General features: G+C 41.9%; 1 protein-coding gene across 6 annotated transcripts; it reads left to right on the forward strand.

Annotated features, from left to right (window-relative positions):
• The first annotated feature begins 1,630 nt into the window (after positions 1 to 1,630).
• On the forward strand, positions 1,631 to 25,654 carry LOC138106149 (meiosis-specific coiled-coil domain-containing protein MEIOC-like). 6 transcript variants are annotated; one of them, XM_069006230.1, is made up of 9 exons: positions 1,631 to 2,412; positions 5,654 to 5,779; positions 9,394 to 9,516; positions 9,761 to 9,927; positions 11,716 to 11,817; positions 12,372 to 14,163; positions 16,806 to 16,940; positions 17,032 to 17,212; positions 18,749 to 25,654. In XM_069006230.1, exons 4-9 carry the CDS (start codon positions 9,782 to 9,784, stop codon positions 19,000 to 19,002), a joined length of 2,610 nt encoding a protein of 869 aa, XP_068862331.1. In that variant the 5' UTR covers positions 1,631 to 2,412; positions 5,654 to 5,779; positions 9,394 to 9,516; positions 9,761 to 9,781; the 3' UTR covers positions 19,003 to 25,654. The 6 variants fall into 6 exon arrangements, with proteins under 6 accessions (XP_068862331.1, XP_068862332.1, XP_068862333.1 ...); XM_069006231.1 differs by having other exon boundaries at positions 1,631 to 2,258; XM_069006232.1 differs by having other exon boundaries at positions 1,631 to 2,240.
• The last annotated feature ends 552 nt before the right edge of the window (positions 25,655 to 26,206 follow it).

Raw genomic sequence — 26,206 nt, forward strand, 5'->3', positions numbered from 1 at the left:
TATATATATATACACTTCTACATATATACACATACTTCAAATATATATATACATATATATACACATACTTTGGTATATATACTTTTATACTTATATACTTTTATACTGATTCTTTTATACTTTTACATATATATGTACACTTTAAATATATATACACAATTTAATATATATACTTTTATTTTTTTAATACTTATATACTTTTATACATTCACTTTTACACACATGTATATGCTTTAAATATATATATACATATATATACATACATATACTGAAATATATATATACATATATATACACATATATACATATACTTTGGTATATATACTTTTATACTGATATTCTTTTATACTTTTACATATATATGTACACTGTAAATATATATATGCATAATTTAATAGATATACTTTTACATTTTTTTATACTTGTATACTTTTACACATTCACTTTTACACACATGTATATACTTTAAATATATATATACATATATACACATACTTTGGTATATATACTTTTATACTTATATACTTTTATACATTCCCTTTTACACACACGTATATACTTTAAATATATATATACGTATATATACACATACATATACTTAAATATATATATACACATACATACACATATATACACATACTTTGGTATATATACTTTTATACTGATATTCTTTTATACTTTTACATATATATGTACACTTTAAATATATATATAGATAATTTAATAGATATACTTTTATATATTTTTATACTTGTATACTTTTACACATTCACTTTTACACACATGTATATACTTTAAATATATATATATACACATATATATACATACTTCGGTATATATACTTTTATACTGATATTCTTTTATAGATATACTTTTATACTGATATTCTTTTATAGATATACTTTACATATATACGTACACTTTAAATATATATACACATAATTTAATAGAAATACTTTTATATTTTTTTATACTTGTATACTTTTATACATTCACTTTTACACACATGTATATGCATTAAATATATATATACGTATACATACACATACATATACTTATATATATACACATATATACACATATATACACATATATACATATACTTTAGTATATATACTTCTATACTTCTATACTTTTATACTGATATTCTTTTATACTTTTACATATATATGTACACTTTAAATATATATATACACATAATTTAATAGATGTACTTTTATATATTTTTATACTTGTATACTTTTATACATTCACTTTTACACACACATATATGCTTTAAATATATATATACACATATATACATATACTTTGGTATATATACTTTTATACTTATATACTTTTATACTGATATTCTTTTATACTTTTACATATATATGTACACTTTAAATATATATATACGCATAATTTAATAGATATACTTTTATATATTTTTATACTTATATACTTTTATACATTCCCTTTTACACATACTTTAAATATACATATACACACACATACTTATATATATACTTTTTATAGCATATATATATACTTTATATAAACTTATAAACTTTATATATACTTTATATATATACTTTATATATATACTTTATATATATACTTTATATAAACCTAGCACAGTGATCACCTGAGCGTAATTACTTGAAAATTACTTCTGCTAATTGGGGAGGAGAAGCCGCCTTTCCCCAACTCCCCCGCGCTCCCTTCCCCACCTGGGCAGCGCTTCCCGGTTCAACGGCTCCGCTCCGCCGCGCTTTGCAGGCAGCGCCCAGAAAACCCCCTAAACCCGGTTTGGGAAGGGGGATCCCCCACCCTGGGATGGAGGGAGAAGACTCCAATTCCCGGCGTCCTCGCGCATCCTGGCCCTGCGGTGACATCAGGCATTGCACGGCCGGGACGGGCCGGGCAGCGGCGGCTCCCGCAGGGTGAGCCCGGCTTCCCCCGGTGCCCGGCGGGGCCTTGCTGCGGCCGGGGCAGGGCTCCGGCAGCCGCCGAGCAGTGGGGAAGGGCGGGTGCCTCGGGAGACGGGAGGTGACATCTCGGGGACGAGGAGCCGGCGCCCTTTCCCGTCGAGTTCGGAGCCTCTCGGGTTGCGCTTCCCCTGGCGGGGCCGTTCCCTGCCCGCCGCCCCGAATCCGCGGCTTTCCCGAGGCTTTCCCGCTGCTTTCCCGCGGCTTTTTCTCTTTTCTCCGGCGGCTCCAGGGAGCGGAGGAGACGCTTTTCCATAGCCTGGCAACAGAGTGCGTGTAGTAACCGAGGTGTGGAGCGGGGATCCCCCGCGCAGGGGCCGGGGAGCGGCGCGGTGGCACCCGGGGGACGGGCTGCGGGTCCTGCCGGCCGCTCCGGCCGCTCCTTCCCCGCCGGGGCAGGAAAAGCAGCAGGGAATGGCCGGTGGGAACCAGCAACGCTCAGGTTTGTCTCGGTGGGAGCTGGCTCGGCTGCGGGGTGAGGTTTCTGCGCCGTTCGCTCCTCCCGGAGGGATGCTCAGAGTGAAGGATGCTCGGGGGGTCCGGAGGGATGCTGGTGGTTCGGGCAGCTGGGAAACCACCCAGGGAAGTGATTTCGGCGCTGTAATGTTTGCTGAGGTTGTTGTCGTTTGAAGTAAAGTGTCGCGTGTGTTTCCTAACAGTGCTCAGCCTTTAGAGTGATTTTGTGATTGTGGGCGCCTGACAAAACCCATATTTCTCTGAACACAAATGTTTTTTGGTGTTGAGCACCAGAGTCCCCTAGCAGCAGACTTAAAAAGTCTTTCCCAATGTGAATGGGAAACTTGGGAATGCTTGCTGTCATCTCCTCCCTGAGAAGTGTAGTAACTTTGCAACCAGGTAATTAAAAAATTAAGAACTCCTCTATTTCTCTTAAGAAGCAGTTTAGGTCTTTGAAGGGACGTCGTGACAGTGTTCTGCTCGAATTTGTAATCCTGAGGACACCTTTTAGTACTTGAATCTCACAAAGTGAGGAGCAAGTCAAGTGGGAAAAAGTGGCTTTATATCCGATTTGAGGAGTCTAATGAAATTAAGACACAAACTTCTATATATTATTTCGTGTTTCCTGATCCTGATGCAGCTGATTAAAAAAAGTTCTGTTTATTTGTCCACATGCTACACCAGTTTGTAACTTCAATAAGTGTGGGTTTTCCCCACTCAGCAGTGAATAGCTACATCATTTTTGTGTGTTTAAAAATGGATTTGGAAAGGTGTTTTGATTTAGTGGAGTCTAAACTGTACTGGGTAGGCCATCTGTCAGAATGAATCTGGAGAAATATTTTGTAACTCCAGCTGGAATTTTATATTCCTGAGCAAAAAGGTTTATGTTAATACCAGTAATCCTGTTTTACAGCACAGGGCATTATCTACAAATCAGGCACTTGAGGTGCCTTTGGATTATTTGACTTTAAAGTGAGTGGAAGTCCAGTAAAAACTCGTTACCTGTTTGTTTAATATTCCCTTGTGTTTCCCTGGACTACCAGGAGATAATGGAGTGTGACACGTGGTAGGAATTGTAAGTGAAGGTGAATTACAGTCCCTTATATTTCCATGGAGCCTGCATAAAAAAATAAAATCTGAAACTCCAGAGTAAGGGTTTCAGTCATTTTTGCACACTTAGAAATAGTGGGACTGGAGTGTTCAGGGTACTTGTGGCTTTGGACAACAACTGGGAGTGTGTAGAGCTATAAAAATCTATAATTGAAAACAATATTAGTAACTTTCTGAAATAGTTTAAATGAATTGTAGAGTAGAGCTTTTTTTCTAAACTATCTGCTGGCAAATCATTCCTTGTATTTTTTATTATTTTTTTTTAAATAAAGCAAGAATTTCAGTCAGTGGGGAGCTTGTGAATTAGAAGTTTTCAAATGAGTGTTGCAGAAATGTTCTCTGTGTTTGGGTGGGGGTTTTTGGCTCAGGAAGAAGTACCTGAGAAAGGTACCAGTGCCTTGTTTCAAGGATGGAATTGAGGAGCAGGTTGGAATCTCTCATCCCAAAAAAACTTCCTGCCACGTAGCTTTGTAAAGCGGGTAGGCCTAAATACAAAGTAAGTCCAAAAAGAGATGTGTTAGTGAGAAATGTGGGTTTTCAAACCTGATGCCTGATTCTGGAACTTGTAGTGTAGGAGGAAGTTTTCAGGCCTTCCTCATTATCTCCCTGAAACACCGAGGTAATGTTTGAAATCCCCTTTTTATTTGCCTGTAGTGCAAGAAGCATCAGTTTGTACCAAGCCCTAGAGGCAAAGTGGCAGCCACAGGCAGTGACCCCTGCAAATCCATGGTTCTGATGGAGTCTGGAGCACTCAGACCTGTTTTGAGCACCTGTGTAAATTTTAAGCTTCACTTGGACTCTGACGTGGGCTGTGAAGCCCAAATGCAGCACCTGCAACTCTTTGGGAGTTTCCCATGATTTCAGGTAGTTCCTGTTTAGAGAGATCAGTGGATTGTTGTTTGGGCTTTAGGATATCCATGAGTGCTTTGTGAAATCCCCTTCTAAAGCTGCAAATAGATGGGTTGTGTCACAGAGGTAATGATTAGCCAGATCAATAATGTGTACGGTTAAGAGTGCTTTGACAGAAGAACAGGTGATAAATAAAGCAGTTTAAAGCTCAGGAAAGGCTGTTGTGGTGGGATCCCAGTCCTGGCAGCAAAATCCAGGTTGGACATGAGATCAGGAAAATCCTTAGTGCTGTAGATCAGCCACAGAAGGCTGTGGATAGTCTGACATCATCTCCTTCATTTAGGATGGGAACAGCTGCTTTGTCAGGTTTTGAGAATTCATCATAATGTGACTGCTGCACACTTAATTTATCTTAATCATAAAAGCTGTCCTTCCCCCAGTCAAAGCTTTGTGGCAGTGAAGATGAAGCCTTAGGTTTGTGCAGGGCATTGATTTGCTCACCTGGGACACTGTTCTGCTGTGTCCTGAGGAGTGTCACACGTGAGAGAGGGGACAGCCACAGCTGGATGCTCCCCTCTTAATGGGGAGGTGTCCACAACACAGGGGGTTGTGCTGTAATGGGTCAAAGTGGGTGTGCAGAGAGCACAGGGAAGGATTTTGGAATCAGAACATTCTACCTGAAGTGCTCTTGGCAAACATGGAATTGTTAAGGTTGGAAAAGACCTCTCAGATCCAGCCTGTCAGTCCAACCGTGTCCCCACGTGCCCCATTCAGTCTCCTTTTGAACACTGTGGTGATTCCCCCACTTCCCTGTCATCCTGCTCCAGTGCCTGACCACCCTTTCTGGGAAGAAATTTCCCCCTAATACCCAATCTCCACCTCCCCTGGCCCAGCCTGAGGCCATTCCCTCTCCTCCTGTCCCTGTTCCCTGGCAGCAGAGCCTGATCCCCCCTGGCTGCCCCCTCCTGTCAGGGACTTGTGCAGAGCCACAAGGTCCCCCCTGAGCCTCCTTTGCTCCAGGCTGAGCATTCCCAGCTCCCTCAGGAATTCTCCAGCCCCTTCCCAGCTCCATTCCCTTCCCTGGAAGGATGGACTTCCCTGTCTTGCCTCGGGATAGGGATGGTGGTACTGGAGGAGCCCTGGGAGTGTGTGTGGGGACACAATGGAAGGAGCAATGAGGGGGAGCTAGAAATGAGTTTTATGTGTAAACACAACTCTGACAGACCTGGTAACTGCTTTTTTGGGTTTTTTTAATTGCTTTTAAACAGGAGAAGTTGGTCCTTAGGAGTCTAATTCCTGCCTCCACGCAATGCTGCACACTCCAGAGGAGAGAACCTGGGTACTGATAACAAGGACACGGCCCAAGTGCCACCCCTGGGCATTGCCAGCCACAAGTGAGTCCAAAAACTGCATTTTTGTGGGGAAACAGAAATAAAAACTTGTGTGAGGTGTTTGTTTTATAGTGAATAGCCACATTACATGAAAACCTCAGCACCTGGAGGGAATGTTGCATCCCAGATGGAGCAACTTTCCAGGTTTGTGTCAGGGCAGGAGAGTGATCCTCTGGTCACAGAAGGCAGCAGATCCTCCACACTCTTCTTGTCTTTGTGAGACTCACCACAAAGTCCTGAAGAACAGCTGCTGGAAGTTACCATAGACCCAAAAAAAAACCCCCAAAAAATCTTTGTTGGTATGAAATGAACATTTAGATGCTTGTGTTAAAACAAAATAAACAAATGGCCCGTGAGCCTGTGAATGTTCCTAATTGTAATCGGGCAGCAGAACCCATATATTGAACAAGCACTTCATAAATGCATTTATTGCCCCAAACAGCCCACCTTAAAAGGTGCTTTTTTAAAAGTGTTTTTGACCCAGCTAAGAGGGATCTGGCAGACTTGATTTTTTTTCTTCAAGAAAAAATGTTTCTTGATTCTTTGGCTGCTGAAAAGGAACGTTTCCCTTTGGGGTGGTGACGAATCTTTTGGATGATGCGAGTTCAGGATTTAGGAGGAAGTCTTCAGTAATCTGCTGTTTTTATGGTTTTAGCCCTGATATTAAGAGATCTGAGTAACTGCCCTGTTTTCTCCCCTGAATTTGGTTTTTTACATATCCTTGTTGCCTGTTTACTTCTGCTGGTTCATTTCCTGGGTAATCCAAAAAAGCAATTTAGAGTTTTCTGTTTTTTTTTTTTTAACTTTTTTTTTTTTTACCCCCTGGTTTCAGAGAACCCCTAGCAGTGCACCCTGAATGAGTCAGACAGTCCCAGCGTGCTATAGATTAATATATCCATAGGTGGGAGTTATTAAAAGTCTTAAAAAACCCCCCAAAACAGTGTTTTTTTCTGTTTGCTTTATCCTGCCAAGAAACAAAACCCAAGGAATAAACAGGAAGTATTTATCCTGCCAAGAAATCAGAGCAGAATCCCCTCAGTGTGGATGTGATAATGCTGCAGTGCTGCTGTTTACTGTTGTTATCAGGGCTGTTCTTGCAGTGCTCTGGAGCAGTGAGATCCTGCAGCTTTAGGATAAATGGCTGTAAAAAGGCTTTTGGCTAATTTCATTCCTTTTTGTTTGGAAAATCAAGAACTTTCGGATGGGACTGGATGTCAGTGAAAGCAGTTTCTTCTGATTATACAATGAAGCAATATTTAGATGTGATTACATTATTTTTCAGCTTACAAAATGCCTTTTCAGAGAACTGTAAGTGTGATATGAGCCATAAACTCTCCTCACCTCTAAAGAGGAAGAAATCCTTCCCAAAGGGTGGTGAGACCCTGGCACAGATTCCCAGAGAAGCTGTGACTGCCCCATCCCTGGAGTGTTCAAGGCCAGGTTGGACAGGGCTTGTAGCAGTCTGGGATAGTGGAAGTTTCAGGTCTCTTCCCACCCCAAATCATTCTGTTTCAGTCCCCCAGACGTACATAACACTGGCATAATTTAGGATGCTCCATGAAAATTCCTGAAACTCCTTCCAGGCTGCCTGAGGGGCCTCCAGCGTGCTGCCAGCAGCTCGTGGCATCTCGGGATAACAGGAACTGCTTCCAGTGCTTTGCTGGACAGCACTAGGAACAAAACACTTCCAGTAATGAGGAGTAAGATGGGAGTGTCCTGCTGTATTCCCAGTGCTGGGGAATCTTTGCAGAGAGGATTTTCACAAGGGGCAGATCTCTGTTTTCAGCCGCCCATCTCAGGCAGCGCTGGGGAGGCAGAAACCTCTGTGTGGAAAATGTCTCGGACACATCCTTTACTGATCTTGCAAGATCACAGAATCCCAGAATGTTTTGGCGTGGAAAGGACCTTAAAAATCATCTGTTCCACCCCCTGCCATGGGCAGGGACACCTTCCACTACCCCAGGGAGCTCCAACCTGGCCTTGGACACTCCCAAGGATGGGGCAGCCACAGCTTCTCTGCGCACCCTGTGCCAGGGCCTCCTCACCCTCACAGGGAACAAATTTCTCTTCATGTCTAAATCTCTCCTTTTTTCATGCCACAACAGTATCCATGTCTAATAGCTTTGATACTCTTTAATTTAATATTGATTTATACTTGAAATATTAACATTTTATTGATGAAGTTGTGCTCATGTATTTCTCCTCGAAAGACACTTTGGAAGAGAATCTAAGTACAAAGAACTGCTTGAGGCTTTTGGAAATAGTGAATGATTTTGGTAAATACTTTTGCTTGCCTGCTCCTCAGCTGTTTGAATGAAAAGAATCCATCCCAATAACCCATCTGGGTTCTAGATGTAGATTTTTATTGGTTTTTTGGAAGGTAATTTATTAGCACCAGTGGCTTTCCCAGGATTTGAAGGGGAATAAAGTGCAAGCCCTACTGAAGACTGTAAGAGTTATAATTTGGTTTCTTTTTCTTTTTTTTTTTTTTTTATTTAGAGGCAGCATTTAATTCATTGGTTTTTTTTAACTTTGAGATGATTCTATCCCATTTTTCCCCCCCTTTTTTTTTCCTGCAACTTGTTAGCTCCTGTGTGAACCCCAGAGGAGAATTTGTGTTTGACTGGGTGGAAGGGCAGGCTCCAGTGTTTTGGAAGCACTGAGCCTTATCTAGGGTACATGAAGTCCCTCTTCTCCTGGGCTTTAGACACATTGTCCTGCACAACTCACATTAGCAGTGATTAATGACTCTGAAAATAAAACATAAATCCATTTGTTAGAGATCCTATTTTTAATCTATGCACAAGTATTTTATAACCTCACCAAGGAGCAGGAATTTCTCTCTGTGTTGCTTCCTGGTAGCCCAAACAGCACCAGGGGCTGGGCGTTGGTGTGGGGATTCTGCTAAATTCCTGTGGAATTCTGGCCTTGCTGGATCCTAAAGGATACCTGTGTTTGTTCAGGAGTCATTTGGAGCAGAAAGTCTCCTCCCTTCCCCTGCAGGGTCAGAATGGACCTGTTTGAATTGTTCTTGTGCCTGATTTAATGACTTGAATACTGAGAGAGTGCTCATATGGAATTTTCCAGAATATTTGTGTAGCCTCCACAGGGTTTTAGTACCTCTAATTCTCTTATTTAATAGAGATTTCTTTGGATGTGTAAAATCAGTTTATAGCAAGTGATAAACTCTCAGTGTAACCTTTTTTTTGATTTAAAAACATTCACTGCAGGGTTGTCCTGTCCTGCTCTTGGTAGGAGCACACCTGGCAGAGAATATTTCTGCCCAGCCTTTTCAGACAATGCCTAGGAAGGGAGATCTGAGTCCATGACAGCTTTCACTAGGCCAAGGATTTATAGCAAGGAAGAGAAATTAAATTCCAACCCTTCTAGTTTGGAAGGGACCTCAAGTATCATCTGCTCCAGTCTTTTTTGGTATAAATAATCTCTGAATAAATAATTTATTTGTAGTATTCTTTTCTGGAGCAGTACTTGGGTTACTTTTCTTACCCACGTTTTGCTCCGTGGAGTTTCCCTGCTTCCCACGGGCTCTCCATTGGAATGTTCTGTGTTTTTTGGGGGATATAACAGGCATGATGGCTCTCCCCTTTGTTTTCCAGAGGGGATGTGTTTGCCTGGGACAGGTGCATTCCCAGTCTCATAGAGCAGGAGATTCTGAGCTGTGAACGTGCCACGCCAACACCTACAATGTGAAACCTGTGGAGAATCCCTGTTACTGTGCAGTAAGTCAGTTCTGTTAGTTGTCTGTTTATTTTTAGAAGACAGATTTGTCAGACTTGGCCTAATTTAAGGCAAAGGAGGGAACATGATTGAGACTTTATCCTTTTGTCGTGGCTGTGTTGCACATTCCTGAAAAAAATTCCTTTAGTTCAGGAAGTAAAAGCAAAGCTTGGCTTTTTGCTGCCTGTACTGCTCACTTTGTGAACATCTAATACTAAAAAACATTCCCTTCTCTTCCCACCCCAGGTGAACAGCAGGGAGCAAACCATGGACACTCAGTTGTTCTCCCCGTTTTTGGGAGCAGTCCCCAGTCCCCCCACGCCTCTGGAATCCTCCCGGCTGTGCAGCAACTGGCCAGGATGTGCTGAGGATCCTGGATCCCAAACTGCCTTTCAGGAGTGCCCAAAGAAAAGGTATCAGCATTCCCACTGTGGCCTTAGGGGTTCTGGAGCACTGGAATTCTTGTGGGGAAGAACAAATGGGGGATTCTTGATATTTTTTGGGGGGGAGAGAGTTTCTGGTATCACTGGAAACTCTCAGTAGATTTTCTTTGCTCTGTAGTGGTTACTACTGAGGTGGTGAAAAAAAGGTGGGGGGGGGTTTCTTTTTTCCATCTCAAAGCCAGGTGATGGTGACAGAATGTTGTCATTTTTTGGGAGGAATTGGTTGGTAGAGGCTGGCACAGCAGCTTTTGATGAGAAAATGCTCTTTTAATGAGCGTTTCTAATGCCTCACTGCATTTTTTTCATCATTTGCTTAATAAGGAGCAAAATTTGAGGTGGGGAGAAAGTCCTCTGGTTCCCAAGGTGGTACATGGATTGCAAAAAAATCTTTATTTTTTTTTGCTAGTTTTCAGTGGGAAGTGTCAGAGTGATGCTTTTTTCCTGAATAAAGCATCACACAGCTTTGGTGTCAGCTGTACGAGTTAATTTTAAGCAAGGAGTGGCAATTTGCTAATTAAAATGCACGATATTTTCTTAAAAGCAGCCTTTAGATTGTTGCAAGATAGCTTTAAAAAGGAAAAAGCTACAGAGTTAGAGTTAATCCATGTCTGCACCCATTCTGAACCTGCAGATGAATTTCAATACTCCTTGATGAAGTCTCCTTAAAAAAGAAAAAATAAATAGAAAAAGAAAAGACTTTGCTATTTGACAAAGATACAGAAAAGATCTGGTTATCAAATATCAGTTCTGCATTCACAAAACATTTTCAAGAGCCTTTGCACTTCTGTGTATCCCAAATAAAATCACACAGACCAGATCCCTTAAAGAGCAAACTGAGCAGTCACGGAGTAAATCAGAGAGGGAGTGAGAAGTAAAAATGTGGCGAGGTCTTAAAAGCCAGCAGGGTGTGATTTTCACTGATTTTCAGTGGCAAGAGATGAAAAAAGGTGATTTTCTAACAGCTTGTCCCACATTTTCTGGTCTCTGTTAATCAGCAAAGTCAGTGAGCAATTGTGGGGCACCAGGGGAAACTCAGAGATCTTCAGGGACACTGGAAGGAATCAGAACAGGGTGGTGAGGGAAGTTTATTGGAGCAAAACAGTGAGCAGAGAGGGAAGGAGACCTTTAATAGCATTGTTTAAATTAACTTGGGAGTAAGAGTCAGGAGTCATTACAAACAACTCTATAAAAATCTCATTTTGCACCTGAAGTAAAAGTTGGGTTTGTCTAAAAATTGTTTAAAGCCTTGGGTGTTTGCCAGAAATATTTGCTAAAATTTTGACCAAATTCTTTCCAAAAGGGGATTACAAAGTGGTTCAACTAAAATATAACTTAAGTATGTATAACTTATATATTTTTTTGAGATTAACATAAGAGGTTTTGAATTATTTGAAGTAGATAAATTAGAATGCTCCAGACCTGGAGAATATTAATCCTGTTTATGCTCTAAATGAGAAGGTCAAGGTTTGAAGGAATGTCTGTGGAATAGTTTTGTTTCTTGGAAGGAGAGGGGAATCTTTTGCTGCTTGGAAAGTCTCTGGTGAAACAAAAAGTCAGGAAAATTGTTCTCCTTCACTTGGGCTGTCGAATTCACAAATGCAAGAACATTTCTGCACAGGGATGCTGAGGACACATTAAATTCAGAACAACTGGAAAATGTTGCTAAACAAATTAAAGGTTTGATCTTCTTTTTGCCGGTTTTGTTTAGGAGAAAAATAGTTCTTTAAACTTTTATTTTGGGTTGGTTGTTTTTTTCAGGGCACCAATAAATCTTTCTTACTCTGGCAGTGGCCCTGATATGTTTGGTTTGGTGTCAAGCATTTTGGAGGAGCCAAACAAGCCAGAACCAGCTACAGATTGGTAAGTTTGTTCTGAGAGTTCTTATCCACTTGTGTGTTGGTTTTTATGCCCATTGTCACACTGATGTGATATACATTTTTAATTATTTTGGAGTTGAGTAATGAAGGCCTTTTAAATCCCCTTAAAATGTGGAAGTGTCTTCATTTCATTTGTCAGTAAAAAAAGAAAAAAACCCAACAAAACAATGAACTGTTAAAAATGCAAATTTTCTAAAGCTTTCCATCAGCTTTGGAGCATTTGAGGAGGAAAAAAAGATGATAATTAGTTTTAACCAGTAGGGAGTTGACTGAATACAGTGGAATCTGAAATATTTAATAAATCCAAATAAACTCTGCGTTTCTGAACATACAGCAGATAAAAATAAAACAGTGTTGGTGATGAGATTTCACAGAGCATTTGCTCACCTGCAGTAGGAATATTCCTCCTATTTTTGAGGAGAGCTGTGTATGATGGGTTAATAATGTAATTCTGGGGAATAACCATGATATGTGAATTATTTTGAAGTAAGAAACCTTTTAAAATAATGACAGGAGGTTTGTTTCACTCTGTTACAGGAATTCTCTATCAAGATTGTTTCCCCCTGTGTGGACACCTGATCTGGGCAGCAATGGGGAGTTCCCAGGGCTTCCAGCTCAGCATTCTGTCCCAAACAAGGATTTTCCCAACCTGCTGGGCACCAGCTGCCTTCAGGAGCCCCTGCAGGAGCCTCCTGATGTGGAGATGCTGCGCAGAGGTTTGGGAGACCTTCAGCTCATCGAGTCTTGGCTCTCTCCCCGTGCTCCCCCTGACAATGCCCTGAGGAACACTTACCCTGAAAACTCCTCTTTGCAAAACACCACCACCACGGATCCCCAGGAGGGGTTTTCCTTCCCAAATGGGAGCTGTAACCAGCATTTGTGCACTTATGACCACGGGAGGTTAAATGGAGACTACGAAAAATGTGGGTCCAATTTTAGCCCTTTTTCCCCTCGGAACAGGATGAAGGAAAGCCCCAGCGTTCAGAAGGAGATTTGGAAAAGCGAAAGAGCAAGAGGAAAAGCTCTGAAAAATTATCCTCAAGGACAGACTAAGTATTCCCCTGATCTTTCCAATCAGCCTGTTGATAACTCTTGGGATAAGGTATCCCAGGACAGCCACCTGTTTTCTAAAAGATACGAAAACTTCACAGCTGCTCCCAAACTGCAGTCACCTGTCCATCCATCACTTCATTTTCTCAATCAGCCCCTGAAAGAAAATCACTTTTCTGGAGGAACAGGCAGAAAACCCCAGGAAACCCATGTGCCTAATGGCCATCATGGTTTTACTTTGGGGGATGTTTTTAATAACAATAATAACGAGTGCACGGTGAATCTGGGCCCTAAGGAAAGCTCTCATCAAGTAGCTGAATATGATTTATCTGTGAAAAACGTGCAGAATGGGAGTTATTCCTCATACCAGGGGGGTGTGTGGCTGGATGGGAAAAGTCTGGCAGCTGCATCTGATGCTCCATATGGAATACAAATGGCAACGAGCCCCCAGTCCTCATCGGGGGTTTCCACCATGTCTGGGGGCTCTCCCACCCACCAGCCTCTAGCGCAGCCCTCCTACTACTCCCAGCTCCTACCTGCCCTCCCTCCCAGGAAAGGTGGGAGGTTACAAACATCAAATGGAGTTTCCAATCATTTGGGGGCTCCTCGTTTTGTCTCGGAGAGTCAGAAGCAGGTGAGACCTGTTGGAAGATCCCAGGAGGGCGCTGGGATCAGTAAGGACGGGCGCCGTAAATTCCCCGTTCGTTGTTCACCCGACTGGTTTGTGCAGCAGAAAGCTGCAGGTGAAGACCCTGAGAAATACCAGAGGTTCCCAAGAAAGCAGAGCCAGGAAAATGGCAATAAAGACGACAGAAGAGGCAGAAGGAATTGGATCCCTCATTTGGGATCTACAGCCCCAAACCGCCAGCCCTTCAGCGCGTTCCCGAAAAAGCACGAGCAGAACGGTGCCAGCTTGTCAGATTTCATCAATCCTTCTCTGCTTCCTCCTTTCCCATTAATGTCTGATTTTAAGCAAAATCCCAGCTTTCCTCTGTTTAATCATCAACTGTTTTCATCAGGAAATAATTTTAATTTCCCTCCGCCGCCATTTCCATTCTCGGACCTTGTTGATCTTTTTCATTACGACGACTTCAACCCCTTGAGTCCCTTCATCAGTGATCTCTTCCCTGGGGAAGTCCCTGCCCCCTACTTTGCCTTTCCAACCCCATTTAACAAGTTCAGACCTCCCAGGAGCCGCAGTGGCCCCGCTAACGAGCTTCACATCCGACTAGAGGAGTGCTATGAGCAGTGGAGAGCTCTGGAGAAAGAGAGGAAGAAGGTAAAGCACAACTGGTGATGACTCCTGATAAAGACTTGACTGGTTTTAGATCGTGTGAAGAAAGAGAGGAGGTTTTAGGGTGTTTCTTCACTTGGTTGGGGTTTTTTTGGGTTGTTTTTTTTGGTTGGTTTGGGGGTTTTGGGGTTTTTTTTGTTAGTTTCATTTGGGTTTTTACTGTCAGTAGTAGTTGCAGCTTTCTCTTACCCTTTTTTTTTTCTTGTTGTAGTAAATCTCTGGCTTTAGTAAAAAAGAAAATGAAGTAACTAATCCTGGGCACCCTCTATGTGGCTGTAGAGAAAAACTACAATATTTTTCTTGTTCCCAAAGGAAATTTCAGTTCATGCTCTTCTCGTTACGGTCACTTTTCTGCCTCAGACTGGTTCCCAGAACTGTTGGCAGGGAGGGATCACACTGATAATGAGGGTATTGCACTTGGGAGTGAAAGCTCTGTGCTCTGAAGGAGCAGGAATGCTTTCCCAAGAGGAGTCAAATCCCTGAATTCCATGCCAGGGCTCAGAAACTAAATTGTCCATAATCCCTGGTTCTAATTATGCACTGGGTGCTTGGCTGCTTCCATGTGTGAGAAGCCTCCTGGGCACTGGGTAAAGGTGTCTGACCAAGCCAGATCTGGAAAACACCTTTTTCTTTCCATCATCAGCTGTGGGGGCTTTGCTGGTGGACTTTTGAAATTGTGATTGGAACTGCCTCTGTTGTTCTCTCATGGATTCCTTTAAACAAGGCTCCTCTCTGCCTGTCTGGCCTTCCAGGAATTCTCTGGAAGTGAGAAAGGGATGGTTCTTGCTCCAGTGTTTGTTTCCTGTTCTCGAGCAGGATTTGGGACAATTCAGTCATTTGCAAAGACCAAGTCATAGTTTTTGTCTCATGCTTTTGATTTCATCGTTAAAGGAGACTTGTTTATCCTTGTACCACCTCCTTATTAATCAGAGGGGCTTAACTGACCCCCTTAATCTGGTCCATTCTCAGTGATCCAGTTTTATCCCAGCGAGCTGCTCTGGGTTTCTCAGGGTGTTTTGTGGTTACAGAGTATGAACTGTTCTCAGTGCTCCAAGCCAGCTGCCATAGCCTGGCTCCTGCAGCCAAAGCACACGTTCCTCAAGAGGGGATGACTGCGAGAAGAGAGAAGCTCCCCCTGGGATTTGGTTTAATTCTCTCTACCTTGCCTAATTGCTCAGCCCTTTCAGCTCCCAGAAACCTGTTCATTGCAGCTGCTTTGGGGTCACAGCTTACCTGTCTCCTTTCATAAACCTCACTTTTCCAGGGATCTCACATTTAAAGCATTTCCACAAGTTAGGCATTGTCCACAATATTAAATGTGTGTCTAGTTTAGTTAATTGCCTATTAGTTGTAATTCTTAGTTACCTGGTGTCATTATATGAATCCATGATCCTTTCCCCATCCATTTTTTTTTTTTTCTGGATGCCTTTCAGGCTCCTCAGATGATGAGTGCAGGTGGAGTCAGCTCTTGTACTCCATGTTAGGCCAGGGCAGGGACCAAATATTGTGGAAGTGTCAGTAAAGCAAAAAGAGAAGGGCTTCAGCACATATTCTCTGTACAGATGTAAACAGGGTGGGTGTGGAGTTAGCTTTGAAGTGCAGTGCAGCACCTGACCCCTCTCCTACATCCGTTGTACCCTGGAGAAGGAATGAGAAAAGGAATATACTGCAGGCTGTGTCTTTTTTATTCCAGGTGTGAGAATTTCCTATCCAAAAATAGGTTTGGTGATGTTTAGTCACTGTCTGTGTTAGACACTGACTAAATCACTCTTTCTCAGTGGAAGTTTGGCTGTTGTGTTAAACATTTTCTCTGTTGAAGAAAAATATTTTCTCTGTTAAAAAGCTGCTATCAGTTTATGTTAAATGTGGTTTCATCGTGATGCACTTCAGATGCAATTTATGCTGCTGTGATCACCTGGTTCTTTTAATAACCATAATATGTGATGGTTGAATGAAGCAGTGAGAGGGTCAGGGTTTAAGTTCATGGAATCACAGAATCATTAAGTTGGAAAAGACCTTTAAGCTCATCAGATCCCACCATCAATCAGCACCACCTCAATTACCCATTTCTTGGGTGCTACACCAGAATTTGGCCGGGTGTGTGTCTAAGATTAATTCGAATAAAGTTGTACAGCTTTTGTTCTAAAAGCTGCCACTGAGCAGTGTTGTCTGAATTAGGGAAGGATTCCTGCAAGGAAGCTGGAAAGGGACTTTTGATGAGGGAATATAGAGATAAGTCAAGGGGAATGACTTTAAACCAAAAGAGGGCAGGGTTAGATTAGATTTAGAAAGAAGTTTTTGCTGTGAGGGAGGTGAGGCCCTGGCACAGGGTGCCCAGAGAAGCTGGATCCCTGGAAGTGTCCAAGGCGAGGCTGGACGGGGCTTGGAGAAATCTGGGATAGTGGAAGGTGTCCCAGCCCATGGCAGGGGGTGGAATGAGATGATCACTAAAGTCCCTTTGCAGCCCATCTGGTGATATTTGGGAATGTCTTTCTGTAAATGCCATCAGGAGTTAACACAGGCCGCTCACTCCTAATCCACTTGAAAATTCTGAACAGCTCCAAAACCGGATTGATAATTCTGTGCTGATTTCAAACAATCACACTGGGAAATGATTTCCCTTGCAGACTGAGGCTGACCTTGCCAGACACTTCCCAGGGCAGCCCATCCCCAGCTCCAGCAGCAGCCCCGTGTCCCAGCTCCCTGCGAACCCATCCCGCGTGGATCGCCTGATTGTCGACCAGTGCCGGGAACGAGCCAGGGTAGGCCTTGTGGAGCCCCAATTCCCACAGCTCCTGCAGGATTTGTTTGTTTATTAATCCAAGCTTTGGGCTTTCTGGTGTTTTCTGCCAGGTGCTCACGCTAATAGGAAAAATGGAGAGGCTTGGTGGTGCCCCTGTGCACGGGAACATCTCCAGGGCCTTGGAGCTCCACCTGGAAGCCATCCAGGTGACCCAGGCACGTCGGAAGGATGAGATTGTGAAGGCTGCTAACCCCCAGAGCCACGGGGTGCCACGCTATAACAACGAGAAAGGTGATGCTGCCCATTCGTGGAGTTGCCAAAGCTTTTTCGAGGATTTAATTGTGAATACGTTCCACTTAAAAATGAAATTTGCAATACGCAGCAATTCTTGTCACTTCAGCAAAAGAAAGTTTGCAAATAGACAATTTTGCTTTTTAAGACTTCAAATCACTTTGATTTCTATTGCTTTTTTTTTTTTTTTTTGGTTTTCCTGTTACTAGTTTAAAACTTTGAAGTTTTTTCCTCTTGACTAGAAGAGAACTGTGAAAATTCTTCACTGATGTTACCTAACCATAAATGGTGGTTCTAAAAGTAAAAGCAAGTAGAATTTTAAGCAAGTAGAATTATTTAGTGCTATGGCTATACTTTCTCTGCTCCTTATAAAATAACAAAAAAAAAAATTGCCAGTGTTCTGTAAATCAGTGGTCTGTCTACTTAAATCACAAACCCACCAGGAATGACATTCCATGTTTCCCAAATTCCATTTAAGTAAAGCCAGAATAACCTGTAGCAGCAGTAAATGTGGCAATTCATGGTTTGGGGTTAAAGGTATTATTTTTTTCCTCAGAAAATACCTTTGTCTCAGGACAAAAGAGGAATTCACTCCTTGTTGCTGAAGTGGACAGTGAGGTTCCTCTCGCTGTGGAATAGTTCTTCCTTGTGAGAGAAAGAGAGTAAAAATGTTTTGCTTCTGCAATTCAGGTGTCTAAAAATATAAAGTAAATATAAAACGTCATGCCCTTAGAATAATAGTCCTATATGCAAACTGACTTTTAAAATGACTCCTAAAATTTTCACATGGTGTTAACTCCAAGTGTGAGTCAGGAATAGTAGAAGGAAGGTTCTTGGCCAGGCAGGAGAGGTAGGCCACAGTGGTTAAATGGATGAATATGAACAGATTTATTGCCAATACAGTATCTAAATATTGCCAGTACTACAAATAACAGCTCTGTCATCTGTTACAATGAGTTATGGCCTCCTCAGGTCCTGGTGCCTCCTGTTGAGTGATAGGTTTTGGTGAGACCCCCACCCTTCCTAAATTCCCAGAGAAGTGTAGGAGCAGCTTGGTCCACTTAGTTCCAGATTTAGTCAACAATCTCTGTCTGAAAGGTTGCAGTATCAGCAGTTTTGGCTGGAAATGTGCAGGTTTGCAGTCACTGGCCTTGCAGGATTCACAGTTGCAAACAAATCCCCTGTAAAGCTGCTTTAGGATTTTATCTCTGACTGGATCTTTGTGCTTTTACTCACCCATCCAAAAATCAGTGTTCCCCTCTTCTCCCTGCAAAGTCCCAAAACTGCCTGCAACCTCAGGAGAGCAGTTTGCCCAGTGTCCACCAGCGTTTTAGCCCCTTTTTGCAGCACTTTTGGCCCCTTTTTGCACAGACAATTCACGTGAGATGTCGCAGCTGTCATTACTGGTGCAGCTCAGATACCCCTTAAGTCCTGTTTGCTCAAGGCCGCGAGTTGAGCGAATTTATGCAATTTCAAAAACCAAAATGTGTAAGAACATTCCCAGGCTTGTCCACTGATGTGTTTTTCCTGTTGCAGATGTGCTGGCCCTGGCAGCTGCCCTGCGAGCCCTGGCTGGTGCCACGCGCAGGGCTCGCACCGCGCTCTGGTGCGCGCTGCAGGCGACTCTGCCAAAAACCCCCCCAGCTGGACCCGAAAAACAACAGCTTCTTCTTCAAGGGGCACTGCAGGAGCTTTGTCCTCGCAGCACGAGCAGCCAGGAGAAAAGCAGCGTGGAGCACGAAGGCAGAGGAAGTGAAAAAGCTGAGGAAGCGACGAGGGTTTTGGAATGACCGCAGATAACGAAAGGAAAGCCGAGGATGGGGAGGGAAGGGCTCGGGTCCTGCCCAGCACCGTGGGAGGTGGATTTTCATAGGATGTCAGGAGGCAGAAAGGGTTAATTAATGTGCCTGGTCAGTGGTGTGCAGTTCTGGTAGTGGGATTCTGGTGTGGAGAGGCACAGCTTGTCGTGGTGTTAAGGCCGTTTGAATAATGCTGGTGTCTGCTGCTGAGAGTTTTAATGTTCAGAGGAGCTAAACAGTAGCTGAGCCTTTCCTCATGTGCTTGTCCAAAGCTCTGTATCAGCCCTGAGTCGGGCCAGGACCTGAGAAACCAGAGTGTGGTAGAGCTTAATTCTCCTTTTTTTTTGTTAATGAGACAATTTAGTGCATTTAAAGGTACTCAGTAATCGTTCAGGGTTTGTTTTATTTTTATTTTTTGCACCACGTGTCGTTCTTTCCAGAGCCAGAGTGATCACCGAGTATTTGCTCCCCATCACTGTGTCAGGAGCAGTGCATGCTGCTGTGGTGGTGGTTTTTTGGGGTGGGTTATCACTCAGTTTGACAGGGAATAATCAGTGTTCCTTGCTGGTTGTGGGAGAGGCTGCAGCAGTCGTGCTGCCAGTTCAGTTTCCAGCAAAACCAGTGTGAACTGAGCTTTTCCACAGCACAGTCCACTTGGGTTTTTCCACTAAAAAAGTGGATTTTGTAGCTTTGCAGTGTGAACTGCATGGAAGTAACACGTTAGCAGGTGGTAGAAGACTCACTCAGGATTAGAAATTAGATTTACTGATTCCTCAGTGGGTTTAAAACCAGTAACAATGTAACATAGTATGCACTTAATTTAAAAAAAACCTATTGTTTGTTGTTAATATAAGTTCATGGTACTATAATTTTTTTCAGACACATTCCATATTTATTTTAATGTCTTCATTGAATGTTTATTTAAAAATCTATTTTAGTAATAGGAAGTTAAATATTTTGCCAAATCTTCCGAATAATCAGATTTAATGATTTACTCAGGAACTCTGTATATTATTATATAAATATACACATGCTATATAGGGATTTTTTGGGAAAGGGATGTTTGCAAAATATTTACACAAAGCTACGTACTAGATTACCAAAGCTGTTTAACTGATTATTTTTTGACGTGGAAGGTTTAATATATTTAATTGCTGTTAATTAGTCTCCATTGTGTGGCTTAGACAATCGGAGTGTGGCTGTTCAGGGTGAGAATTAGCAAAGAATAACTAATTCAAGGTGTGTTCTTAGGGCATTTAGGTATATTTCAATGCTTTAACAACTGTCTTACTGTTACACAGTCTCTTAATATGTACTAATAATTAAGGTTCTTGAGTATCAGGATATTAATGAACAGCTTTGGAGAGCAGTTCTTGGGTTAAAAGTGAATGAAGTTGGGGATATAAGCAAAATTTGAAGGACAAAAAAGATGATTTTTGTGTCTCACAGTGTTCAGTGTCAGATTTGAAATTTTTGTGGGTAGTTATAGAACTGTTCCCATATATATCTGCACTTGCAAAATTGTTCCAAATGCAGTTGTGTAGTTCTGGGTCCGTGGATGTTGCTAGAGCAGATGTTGTCTCAATAGTGCCATCCTTAACTCTACTGAGGTGTGGAAATCTGTAGCTAAAATTTGCCCAGGCCTCATTGTAACCCACTGAGTAAAGTTTAAAAGCAAAAGTAGATAGAAATCAGATTCTTAGTATAGCAAGATTTTGTTTTCTTCCCTAAAGAAAGTGAAGTCCAATTAAAAGATTATTTTCAGCCTTAGCCTAAAAATCAGGTTACCAGAGTTACTTTAGTGTGAGTGTTTTCTCTGTGTGCACATGCAGTTTATTTGCACAAACCAATTCAAGAAGGTTCAATCTGCATTTGTGAAACTGATTGTACTCCACACCTGTAAAGTGGAGTTTGCAGTATTTCAGTTCATGGCTGATTTGGGGGTTTAATTACCCAAATTAAAATTAATTTACCATTGCTGTGCTGGCAGAAAATCCAAATTTGACGTCTGGGTCTGTTGTTTTTTCTTTTTTTCTGTTTACAGAACCCTTGTGGGTCCTGCTGGGTTGTTTTGTAGTGGTGAATGTTTAGGGTGTAATTGGTTGTTATTGTACTGCTCATGTGTTGATATTGTGAAGGAACATGATCTTAATTAGTTCATAGTTAATGTGCCTTTAACAATCTCATTTTTCCAGAGTGGTAAAAAGCTGTGTGGTCACTTCTGGTTCCAATTTCAGTTTAAAAATGCATTTTAAAGGGTTACATTTTAAAAATGCATTTTAAAGTGGCTGCAATTAACTGCAATCAGCATAGGCTGTTAATTGTGTTAATTGCACACACAAGATCATCCAGTTTGGGGCTCTTTAAGGAGCACTGTGGCTCTGGAATGTGCCCCTGGATCATGTGCCCGGGTCAGATGCTCCTTGTCATGCCCTACAAATGCTCGAGTTTCGCTTTGCCTCGCTCTGTTTTCTTCACCAAAACTCCAGGTCTTCGATCAGAAATGCTTTAAGTGCCCTTTTCTTTAGATGAGTTGGTTATGGACAGCATCAGGCCTAGGATGACTTTTGTCTTCAGTTCTCATCTCAGAGTGCTCCGCTTCTGTTGTTTTATTACAAATCCTGTTGCATTTTCGGGAATAAAACCCACTTTATTTTGTAAAATAATGCCTGGAGTTGTAGCAGCTCTGTCAGTCAGAACATTATTTTTGGTGCCTCGTGTTCAGTTTGGCCACAAGGTACAAATTCTGCAAGTCTTGCACTGACTTTTTGGTGTGAATAAGTACAAGCATAATGCTTTTGGCTTTAGGGACTAATTGTATTGATGTTTTACTGACTTCAGGGGAAGCTGAATTGAGGTTTTGGGTCACACTTAAGCCAAAGAGGTGGCTTTGGTTTGGAGTCAAGGTTGATTTTTGAAGGGAAAAAAGAAAATCCCCCTTTCCCTCCCCATTTTGAGAAGCAATCAGGTAAAATTTAGTTTAGTCCCTTTTCTGCTTCCACTCCCCCCCCCACCCCAGCTTTCTTTAGATTTAATTGTTCAGGGTTTTGCCCTGTTTTGATTTATACTTTTAAAATTTTTGGGGAGAGATGAAGAAGGTGGCAGAGTTGTGGCCAGGCCTGGTGGCAGGGATGCTGGATTGCTCCAGTTTAAATAAATGGGATTCTCAGGTGTCCCTTTGTAAGTCAGGATTATTATCAGGGTGCTTTTTGATAGTTGGTAGTGAATCTTTAATGCTTTAAAATCCCAAACGGATAGTCCAGTACAACATAGACTTAAGAATTATAATTATTTCTGTATTCTGTATGAATAACTGGAGTTTTAGGGTGATTGAACTTTACTAATTCCCAGAAGGGAGGCTGGCAGCAGGGGAAGAACTTTGCTTTATTTTTTTTTCTGGTTCTAGGTTTTGTATCTCTGCTCTTCTGTATCCACGAGGTCCCTTTGGCAGTTAAGTTGCTCTGATGGTATTTACATAATCTAAAACTCATCAATTGGTATTAATTTGTTATTTTCATTAGAGCAGCATGCAGGGAGGTTATTTAACTTGGTGATGCTTGTCTTGCTGTGGCCTTTTCAGGAGTGGGTGAGATGTAGTTCCCAAACTGCTGCTCTTGGATTTTATTCTTTCCAAACTGAGTATTTTTCTTTGCTGCTGGTATTTACCTCCACTACCAATGTTTTTGTCTGTACCTGGGTGTGTGAAATTTGGAAATGCTGCTCTAGTCCACAGTCAGTCTCTTATGGTTATTCCTGGCACCTTTTCCCTTGGAAGGAAATGAAGGGTTCAGGGTGGGGGTTACGTGAGTGAGAGGCTTTGTCGAGGTATTTCCCTTTGCAGAGAAGTGTGGGGATACCCCAGGTTTTTATGGGAAGCTCCCTGGCTTTCCTGTGCACTTTTCCAGAAGTGGCCACGAGCACAGCTTCCTCTGGTTGTGTTTGATCTGCAACCCTTTGTTTGGGGATGTAAAGGAGGGAAGAGGGAGCTTCAAGAAGGAAGGAGCTGCAGGGAGCCCTAATTCCAGTGGCGAGGATCACTCTTCTTTTGGCTTCCATGGTCAGGAGGGCTTGAGGAGGGACCAGGAGTCTTTGCTTGAGTCAAGATTCTTTTCCCCATGTGCTGCTGGTGGATGCTGAGAGGGTGCAGCTGCTGAGATTTGGGGCAGAGTTGGCTTTTCCTGCCCTGTTCTGGTGGCCAACCTTCCTCCCAGGTGGGTTTTAATCAGCTGTGTCCCAGCTTGAGGGACCAGGAGAGGGCTTGGGGACAGCTGGCCCAAGCCAGAGGGATGTGGTTCTCCCTCTGGGATCAGGATCAGGATCACCTCATCTCCTGGCTGCTGGCTGGGAAGGGGCTGAGGGGGGATTTAAACTCAGCTTGTCTAGACTTAAGAAATGATGAAGAGCAAGGAGGACTGAACACAAAATGGGTTTGGTTGTGGTTCAGATGTGTTCTTCCTTCAGTGGCAGAATCCAGCTTGGCTCTGTGGGATAGTCACTGAACCACCATTGAACCATGGCTCTGATTCTGCAGGAAGTTGGATTTTTGTTTTGTTTAAATACTGTAAAAAATATGCAACAAACAGACCTTAAGCCTATATGTATTTTTTTTTTTTAAATTCTGTTTTTACCTGCTCTGGAAGCTGGGTATTGGAATTTTTGGGGTTTTTTGGCCCATTCTCTGTTTGGGAGCTGCAGTTTTGACAAATGCTGCATGGTGGCACAACCCAAAGCAGTGGGGTTTGGGGATTTTTTTCTTTATATCTTTATTTGTGTGGCAGACTCTGTGACCTTAGCTGCAAAACTAAATGTTAAATTCCTTATGAGCAGAGTCTACTGCAGATTTATTTATTTTTCCTGTTGGAGATGTAGAAGTGGAAGAACTTTGGGTGATTATTTAGTGTCTGAGCACGAGCAGCAAACACATCAGTCAATAGGAGGGCAGTTGACTTTGGGATATATATTTTAATTATTATTTTTGAATAATTAGGCTGCTGAAGAGCTGAGCGTGGTCCTGCTTTGTTGAAGCCACAGCTCTTAAAGAGATTTCTGTCTTGATCTGGCTTTGCTGCTTTACCTTGAGTTCAGGAGCTCTTCAAACACAAGCTCAGTGGCTCACCTTGAACATTTGTTACAAGGAACTCCAGAGGGATGAGTTCCCAGCCTCTTCTATCAGGATTCTTGGAATTAGCCAGGATAATTTTGCTTTCTCTCAAAGCTGAGGAATGTACCTGCTGCAGGAGCTGGGGCTGAGCTGATGGATTCCTGGGAATTTTGCACCTTGTTTTTCTCCTGTTCTGCTTCGAAGGAAATAGAGCCTTAAACCATGCTGAGACCTTGATTTATTCCAGTTTATCCATGTCAGTCACCAGCACTTTTTTTTTTTTTTCCTTTTTCTTGGTTTGTAGCACTTGAGATGTCTGATTTTTATCAATTATTTTTTTGGTGGATAACTGCTTTGTAATTTTCTAAAATAAAATAATAACTTTGCTGATCAAATTTATCAGTTACATAGAATGGAAGGTCTTTATTTTTCTTCATTAGCAATACTGCAATCAAAGGTGCAGAATAATGTGTTTAATGTACGTGTTTGTGCTGTTAGAGATTTGAAAATATATTGGGTTAGGAGCAACTTTTAAACAAATGGAGGAACTGGAGCTAAAAATCCTCTTTGCTTGTTGCCAAATGAGCTTTAAAAAAGAAAATATTTGCATGTAACGTATTAAAAAAAAAAGCTGGTTAGAGAGGGAATAAATCAGAGTAAAAATCATTGCCAGACAAAGATTGCTTTATGTTTTTTACTGAGTAAAACACAACTTGTTTATGCACACTAGTGACTTAATGAGCATAGTTTTTTCACAGAATTAGTCTATTTCCAATATATAGATGGGAAAAATAAGTTTCCTTTTATTTTTTATGACAGATACACAAAGATGAAGAGTGTCTATATTTTAATATTACTGTCTGGTGTCTGAAGTGTAGCATTGACATGTGTGTTGGTCAAGGTCATTTCCTTAAAATATCCCATTTTACACTGCTAGGGAAATATTACTGAGGGCCCAGCAGAAATATGTGAAATTGTAACTTCGCTTACAAAAAGTAAATTGTTGATTATGCAAGATTTTAATCACTAATCAATTTAGGCTTATTTAAGTATTTCTGTAAAACAGCTGTGGGTGTTTGAACGCTGCAGAAATCTTACTTCTACCTCTTGTGTAACATCCTTAAAATTCCCCTTCACAGATGTACTCTGATGCCACAGGGTGTTTGGTGCACCTTAACTTGGGAATTTAATCTGCTTTTCCTTTTATTTTTTTTTATGTGGAACACCAGGATGCCTTGTTATGTCCACCTGTGTTGATCTGATCAGGTTTGTTACATGTGTGAGAGTCTCAGAAACAGGAGAATTCTGTAACAAATTATGGCCAGTGTGATTTTTCTGGTATTATTATTTTTTTTATGTATGTGCTTTGATTCCTTTTATTTAAAGAATCACCTGTGTTGTATGGATGTCCCTAATAAATAGTGACAGCTTGTTTAGATCAACTCACACTATTTCTCAGCTGCTGAATTTGTTTGGTAATTCTGCCTTGAAAAGACCTGTTACGTGTTCATGACAAATTAAAATCCTTTGTGTTTTTTGTGACTGCTTTTGTTGCTTTAATTCTGTGGAAGAAGGGGAAGTTTGGGCAGTTGTTGAACTTGGGGCTGAGGGGTCTCTTGGATCACACAGAAAATTCAGATTTACATCAACCAGTTGAGAATAAAGGACAGACTTTAGTGAGGACTTAATGGGATGTTACTGGGGGAATTGTGATGAATTTGGCACTTTTCTCAAAATAAATTAACAAGTGTCCCACATCTGGTGGTGTTGGCAGAGATCAGAAGCACAAGTCAAGAATTGCACAGGTGAGAACAGCATTTGGCTGCCTTGTCCTGTGGAGCTGAGGGTGACGTTCCAAACCGTGACACAGGAAAGTTCATTGCTTTCCAGTTTAAAATTTAAAAGCATTTTTTCTCGTGACAGGCAGAAAAAAGAATTGATAGGATTGTTTTCATTAGTGGAGAACTTACAAAAACCTCTGTGGTGCTTTGGATAGTTGAAAGAGGTAATTTTGAGGCGTTCCCATCTTCAGCTGACCCGTGCACATCAAATATCCCAAATCATCCCTTCTGAGCAGGGTTCTGGTGTTGTTGC

Source organism: Aphelocoma coerulescens, chromosome 2, assembly GCF_041296385.1.
Source record: "Aphelocoma coerulescens isolate FSJ_1873_10779 chromosome 2, UR_Acoe_1.0, whole genome shotgun sequence".
Classification (NCBI taxonomy): domain Eukaryota; kingdom Metazoa; phylum Chordata; class Aves; order Passeriformes; family Corvidae; genus Aphelocoma; species Aphelocoma coerulescens.

Bases quoted from the DNA above. Each gene is read 5' to 3' on its own strand.
- LOC138106149 (XM_069006230.1), top strand. From the start codon at position 9,782: ATGGACACTCAGTTGTTCTCCCCGTTTTTGGGAGCAGTCCCCAGTCCC. The intron at 14,164-16,805 runs GTAAAGCACAAC...TTTCCCTTGCAG, and splicing joins TGGAGAAAGAGAGGAAGAAG to ACTGAGGCTGACCTTGCCAG. The intron at 17,213-18,748 runs GTGATGCTGCCC...TTCCTGTTGCAG, and splicing joins ACGCTATAACAACGAGAAAG to ATGTGCTGGCCCTGGCAGCT.